Below are 7655 nucleotides of genomic sequence, written 5' to 3'. Positions count from 1 at the left end.
AGATAGATAGATAGATAGATAGATAGATAGATAGATAGATAGATAGATAGATAGATAGATAGATAGATAGATAGATAGATAGATAGATAGATAGATAGATAGATAGATAGATAGATAGATAGATAGATAGATAGAACACTGTTGGAGTCAGCCTCTCCACCATCACATTCATCTACTGTACACCTCCAGATGCAGGAAGAGGGCCACCTGCATCATGAAGGACCCCACCCACCCAGCACACACACTTTTTGCCCCGCTCCCCTCAGGCAGGAGGTTGAGGAACATTAAGTGTAGAAACACTAGACTAAGGAACAGCTTCTACCCTGAAGCTGTTAGACTCACAAATCTCTAACCAGGATTATCACTGTGAAAAATCACTGTAATGCCACTTGATCGTTGATATATATATGGGAGCTAAGATGGGGTAGAAGCAGGGCAGCCAACCCGGGACCCAAAAGTCCCAGGCTTGATCCCCAGTCGTTGTACATCTCATGGTGTCTCTGAGCAGCACACCCTATCCCCAATATCTATCTATCCCCAAATGCTCCCCGGGCACCTCCAATAGCTGCCCATTGCTCCACCTGGTGGTGGATGGGTTAAATGCAGAGAGCCAATTTCTCCATTGTATGGGAACATACAATGATGACAACAAATAACACATTATTATTATTATTCTATGTGCTGCTGATTATCCATATTGCTGATCTCATGCTGCTGATTTATTTCATGCTGCTGTGTTCATTCCTACTCATCTGCGCACAGAGACTCATGTTTGTGCTGCTGTTGTTCGGCTTATTGTTTTTGTACTATTAGTGCTTAGAGTATTCTTAGTTTAGCATATTTCTTAGCTCATATCTTAGATCTTATTACAGTTTTTCTTTAAAATGTATACTTTTGTTGGATGTAACTGGGACCCTGTGTACACAATTTCATTCCACCACATGTATCACATGTGATGTGAACGACAATAAAGAAACACTTTGACTATGGGTGGCTTTGGAGAGGGCCTCAATTAGATCCAGTTCCCCTTTTGCATTAATCTGCTCTCAGTTCCCTTTCAAACAGTCAGTTTGAACCTACACTTCTAACTCAGTTTTGATTTGGACAGTGAAGATCTGGAAGCAGTTCAGGAGGGCATTTAACTCTACAGAGTTACTGTATCTGGCACCTGTGTCAAATCCTGTTTACTCCAATAGCTGATAGCTTTTGATGCCTGGGTCTTGAATGGAGTACATTCACTATATTATCTCTATGTTGATGAAAACTTTGCCTCTTTTGAGCAGCTGGTACAGGTTTAATATTCACAAGTCACAGTTTTTCAGATATTTGCAGCCGAGACATTTTGTGAGATCCAACTGATTGTTTTCCTTTGTACCTCTCTAAACAGTTTTTGGTTAAGATTTTGGAATGCAGTTCTGATACAGAGGGGGGCCTCATCAAGATCTATAAACTGCTCAGTTCATACCATGAGACCAGTTTGGACTCTCTTAAACTGAAATGGGAAACAGACTTGGAGGAATCCATATCAAATTCAATCTGACGGAAGATCAGTAAGAACATGTATTCATCCTCAATCTGTTTGAGACGTACTGTAATTCACTTCAAGGTGGTGCACAGGCTGCTCTGGTCCAACGAGAAGTTGTCCAAGATCAAAGCTGACATGGACCCTGCATGTAATTGCTGTAAACAAACTCCAGCTACACTCTTGCATACATTCTGGACCTGTCCCAAACTGCAGACCTTTTGACAATCTAGTTTTGACACCTTCTCTGTGATATGTGGAAAACTTGTGCGCTCATCACCATTCATCTCACTGTTTGGGGTGGTCCCTGTGGATATGTCCTTCAGCAAGTACAAGGATGGGATTGTTTTTGGCTCCTTCATGGGCAGGAGACTTGTTTTGTGCATGTGGAAGGACCCGCACCCCCCAGCATATATACACTGGATAAGAGAAGTCATGTACCATATCCATCTGGAAACAAAAGAGATACACCCTGAAAGGTCTGTGGAAAGATTCTGGGACACCTGGTGGCCTTTTTTGTTGATGTTGAGGACATGTCAATGCCTGTAAAGAGACATTGTAAGACAGACACTGTAAAGTGTGTGTGTGTGGCTGGTCCGGTATGGGGGCGGGGGTGGGGGTGGGGTGTTATTTAGTTCTCTGTTCTTTGTTGTGTTTGTGTAAAAAAAAAAAAAAAAAGATTAAAAAAACCTTTGTTAAGTTTTTTTTTAAGTCTTGACATTTGACCTTTGCAAATACATAATTTTCATTTAAATGACAATTGAAAGTAGCAATTTTCCACTGATGAAAGATGCACATTGGCTAATGTTTTTTTATACAAATATCATTTTATGGAAGAATCCATATCTATGTCATTTAAAAACAAATTAAAACAGTAATAACTTAAAATGAATTATATCAATTAAAATTTTAGCTACATGTGGAACAAATACATCACAACATCAAATGCTATCCCCCCCCCCCCCCCCCCTCTTTAGGCTTCTTCCTTCCTCAGGTGTCATCAATACTACAAATTTTATATTTTTATTATAAAAATGCTAATTAATAAATGATAATTAAACTATAAATACTGTAGAAACAGAACCAACCATAACTTTAAACATTTAGCCAACTGATTCTTTATTTTAGGCAGTTTTAGAGCATAAAACATCCAGAGATAATAAGCTGCTACAGAATGAAAACTGGAAAGTGTTTTATTTTTTTGGTAGAACGGTGGAATGAAAAATGATGGTTGTTTTACTGTTTTGTTGGACAAAACAAATGCAGTCAGTATAATGATTAAAAATAAAATTTGACTATCTTCACAAAAATAACTATTTGCATCCTATGAATAGCATTAGTTTCTGATTCTTGTTCAACATTTAAAACGTTAAAGTTTGGGCAATGATTTTTTTCCTTTAACAATAAATTCAAAGTCGACTAGGAAACTATGTAAGCATTAAATTACCGGTAACTAAACCATTCAAAAATCATGTTTATCAGTGTTGGAGGCACTATTAAAATAACAGAAAAGTCTATGAGCAGAGCATGAGCACGGTGCAGTGAGGAGCAGACCTTAGGGACTTTGCTGGGTTTGGCGACACTGGATAGAGGAAGAGGTGCTTCAGGACTCTGTGGGATTTCTTCATCGAGAGCGACATCTGGATTCAAAGCAAAGACGCTCTCCAGATCAATCTGAAGCACAAGCAAGACTGAGATGTTATTGCAATCACAAATTATCTTTATTTTCTCTCTTCTCAGCTTACTGCTTTCAATACCAACCTGAGAGTGAAGAGCACAAAATAAACCAGAACATCAAGAATCTGGTCCAGAAAAAGCAAAACTCATTCACAGTCCTACTAATGATCTCGCCAACAGTAATCTTTCTGACAAATGCAATAAAGGATCAACATGATTATCACAAAATATAGCAGGAGTGAGTAATACGCTTAATGAAATAAAATCAAATTTACTTATGTAGCACACATAAAAACAACTGTCATTGGCCAAAATGCTGCACACAAACAATAAATAATAAGAATACTATACCGAACAAGAAACCATCAAAGCAGACAAAACAAGAGTACTGCGTATAACACATTATACCCAGCATGTCATCTCATATTACAGATACACACACATTTGGTTTGATTGGTCTGTCCAATTCAGTTTATTTATATAGCACCAATTCACAACAAAGTTGTCTCAGGGCACTTTACAGAAACATTCATAGAAAAGACAATTAATAAAGTTCTCTATGGACGAAGCAGACTCGTTGAATCTTCACATCGTCACAGTCTCCCATCCTGAGCAAGCACAGTGGCAACAGTGGGAAGGAAAAACTCCCTTTTAACAGGAAGAAACCTCCAGCAGAACCAGGCTCAGGACAAGCGGCCATCTGCTTTGACCAGCTGGTTTGAGAGGACAGGAAGGAGAGACAGAACACAGAATAGCAGGTCCAGATGTGGGTGCAGCTGTACCTCCAATTGGAAGACAAAAACACGTCAAGGAAAAAAAAAAAATAGCTTCCAGCTACTTTTGACTTGTAGCTAGCTTTTTGTTTATTTTTTTGCCTGCCTGTACAATTCTCTTCTTTTAGCTTTTACCTAGGCTTTTGCCACATTTAGCTTTTAGCTACCATATTGCCACTTTTAGCTAGCCTTGTGATACATGGCTAGCTAAAAGTGGTGGTTGAGTGGTTAGAAAAGTCGTCCTTCAATGCAACAGTTGGGGGTTCGATTCCACCAGCATTCACATGCCAATGTGTCCCTGGGCAAGACACTGAACCCCTCATTACCTCTGGTGCATGTCCCACATCGGAGGCATGCAGTGAATGTGATAAAGCACTCACTATTCTTTGTATAGATCTATCTATCTATCTATCTATCTGTAAAAATTTGGTTTGAAAATTTTCAGCAAGTTTTAGTGATGTCACTCAGCATTCAGCGTTCACTCTGCATTTTCACAGAAAAACAGTCTCTTTAACTTTTTTGGTGCCACAGTGTCTGTTCTGAGTTGATCAAAGGGAATTAGGAGCATCCTCAGAAAAAGGCCTGCTTGTCTTCTGAGCTTATGAGAGGCTAAAAGCAGATCTTAGTTCTTCTTTACCTCTTTCCCCTTGGTGTCCCCGTTCTCAATCCACTCCACGGTCACACTCTCATTGTCTTCATGCAGAGATGTGACCATGGCCTGGTGTATTCGTCCTGCAGAGGAAACATGAAAACATGCTCAGGTCTGGCTGCAGCCTTCAATGCAAGTCCAACATCAGAACCATCCATCCATCCATCCATTTTCTTTACCCGCTTATTCCATTTTGGGTCACGGGGGTCGCTGGTGCCCATGTCCAGCAATCACTGTGCGAGGGGCGGGGTACACCCTGGACGGTTCGCAAGTCCATCACAGGGCCACACAGAGACAAACGAGACAAACAACCATTCACTCTCTCACTCACACCTAGGGACAATTTAGAGTTACCAATCAGCCTAACATGCATGTTTTTTGGACTGTGGGAGGAAACCGGAGTACCCGGAGAAAACCCACGCATGCACGGAGAGAACATGCAAACTCCACCCAGAAAGGCCCCTGGACCGGGGTTTGAACCAGGGACCTGCTCGCTGAGAGGCAGCAGCTCTACCAGTTGCGCCCATCAGAACCATGTTGTCATGAATTGAACATGCATCTTTACAGAGAAGAGAACATCATCAGCAAATAATAATTAAAAAATGAACAGAAGTAACAGCTTGTTTTTAGTTTCAGATTTTTTATACATTTAACTGTAAAACACGTAGCATATAGTAATTTATCACCCATCACTTTCATATCAGAGTTTCACATTAAGATCATTTATGTCACAAAATTATGTTATAGCTGTTTGATAAACATAACAATAAATGGAACATTTTGCACAATCTTGTACAAAATGTCAGCGAGCTGTAAAACACCCTCAACTACTTCCAGACCAAATTTTAGCTCCGCGTCTTTAAAAGTGGCCGAGGTAGCCATATCTGTTTGGCTAATGTTGTTCTATAGTGGCCGTCTTGAGCTGGATTGACTCCAGAGGTTAATCAGATGTAGAAATACATCCAATATTTATTTCCTGAAATTTTCATTAGGGTCTTTCCAGTGGTTTATGAAATATTTTGCTAACAGCACTGTGTTGACTCCAAATAATTGGGTCATCATTTTGTGCAATCTGCTGATGTGTATACTACTGTAAATGTTAGGGATATGTCTGAGTACGGGCAGCACGGTGGCACAACTGGTAGAGCTGCTGTCTCTCAGCGAGCAGGTCCCTGGTTCAAACCCCGGTCCAGGGGCCTTTCTGGGTGGAGTTTGCTTGTTCTCTCCGTGCATGCGTGGGTTTTCTCCGGGTGCTCCAGTTTCCTCCCACAGACCAAAAACATGCATGTTAGGCTGATTGGTAACTCTAAATTGTCCCTAGGTGTGAATGAGAGAGTGAATAGTTGTTTGTCTTGTTTGTCTCTATGTGTCCCTGTGATGGACTTGCGACCCGTCCAGGGTGTCCCCCGCCCCTCGCACAGTGATTTCTGGACATGGGCACCAGTGACCCCCGTGACCCAAAATGGAATAAACGGGTAAAGATAATGGATGGATGGATGGATGGATGGATGTCTGAGTACCACATTTTGATATAATATTGGTAAAATTAGTAAAAATTATATAAATTTTTGTTTCCTAAAGGGCTTGACTTCAAAAGTAGAATCAGTGGTAAATGATTTTCATTTAAATTTGTTCAGTAATTCATGAGTTATTTAACTAACAGGAACACCTTGGCCTTTGAATGAAGACTCAGATGGGTGTGGCAGATGAGATGCTCAGCTTCTAACCGCTCATCATTCCGTCACCAGGAAGACATTTGTCAGAAGGAGCAGCAGGATGTCAGAAAGCAGGTTTTTGTTCATACTGGGCTCAGAAGGATGAAGCCCTGCAGCACCCGTCCGCCCCGGACCAGGCTCGGTGCTGCAGTGCAGACCGGTGCATGCTCCCATCGTTTTATCAGAGAGGGATGCAGAGGATGCAGGGCAGGTGTTCTCATCATAGGACCCGCCCGGTTGCCGCCTGCAGCCCGGCAGGCCCACAGACTTCAGTCTGCGTGACTCAGACCACAGCACCATGCATGTGTTTACTCCAAGCCCCGTCAGACTCCACCGAGTGCTGGTTTAATAACTGCATGCGGTTAAAGCGCAGCAGCGAGGAGGATGTAGCCGCTTAGCTGCGCTCCGGTGAGTCGAGCCGAGCGGCAGAGAGCGTGCGGGGAGGCAGTGAGCGTGCGTGGCGGCTACGTACCGTCGCTTCGCTTTATCTCCACATAAATACCCACGAAGATCTTTCCAAAAATCCCGGCCATCACTCCCCGCGCGGTATTTATGTGACAGTCCAGTCCAGGATTTGTGCAGCCACTGAAGGCGGTCGGTGCCGGTCAGCTGCAGAGAGGACAGGAGCTGGAGCGCATGCGCGGTCGCATCCGCCCTCTACAGCCGGTTAAAAGCATAGATGTCATAAAATTGGAATAGCATGAAAAAGTTGATTTATGTCAGTAATTCCATTCAAAAAGTGAAACTTCATTCATTACACACAGACTGATATATTTCAAATGTTTATTTCTTTTAATGTTGATGATTGTAACTGACAACTAATGAAACCCCCAAATTCAGTATCTCAGAAAATTAGAATTTAGTGAAAAGGTTCAATATTGAAGACACCTGGTGCCACAGTCTAATCAGCTAATTAACTCAAAACACCTGCAAAGGCCTTTAAATGGTCTCAGTCTAGTTCTGTAGGCTACACAATCATGGAGAAGACTGCTGACTTGACAGCTGTCCAAAAGACAACCATTGACACCTTGCACAAGGAGGGCAAGACACAAAAGGTCATTGCTAAAGAGACTGGCTGTTCATAGAGCTCTGTGTCCAAGCACATTAAAAGAGAGGTGAAGGGAAAGAAAAGATGTGGTAGAAAAAAGTGTACAACAATATGGATAACCGCACCCTGGAGAGGATTGTGAAACAATACCCATTCCAGAACGTGGGGGAGTTTCACAAAGACTGGACTGCAGCTGGAGTCCGTGCTTCAAGAACCACCATGCTCAGACGTATGCAAGACAAGGGGTTCAGCTGTCACATTCCTTGTGTCA

At 42.0% G+C, this 7655-nt stretch overlaps 1 protein-coding gene across 1 annotated transcript in view; it reads right to left on the bottom strand.

Moving 5' to 3' along the window:
* Positions 1-6948, bottom strand: part of LOC119425035 (kinesin-like protein KIF2A) — a 64627-nt gene extending 57679 nt beyond the window's left edge. The window contains exons 1-3 of the mRNA XM_037692558.1: positions 6809-6948; positions 4610-4704; positions 3077-3196 (exon numbers count right to left, since the gene is read on the bottom strand). Coding sequence (XP_037548486.1) covers positions 3077-3196; positions 4610-4704; positions 6809-6869 — 276 coding nt within the window. The 5' untranslated portion in view covers positions 6870-6948. The remainder of the gene's footprint in view (positions 1-3076; positions 3197-4609; positions 4705-6808) is intronic.
* Positions 6949-7655: the final 707 nt, after the last annotated feature.

Source organism: Nematolebias whitei, chromosome 18 (genome assembly GCF_014905685.2).
Source record: "Nematolebias whitei isolate Nwh7 chromosome 18, NemWhi1, whole genome shotgun sequence".
NCBI classification, from domain to species: domain Eukaryota; kingdom Metazoa; phylum Chordata; class Actinopteri; order Cyprinodontiformes; family Rivulidae; genus Nematolebias; species Nematolebias whitei.
The sequence above is the reverse complement of the archived record's forward strand: the minus strand, read 5'-3'. Positions and strand labels throughout refer to the sequence as shown.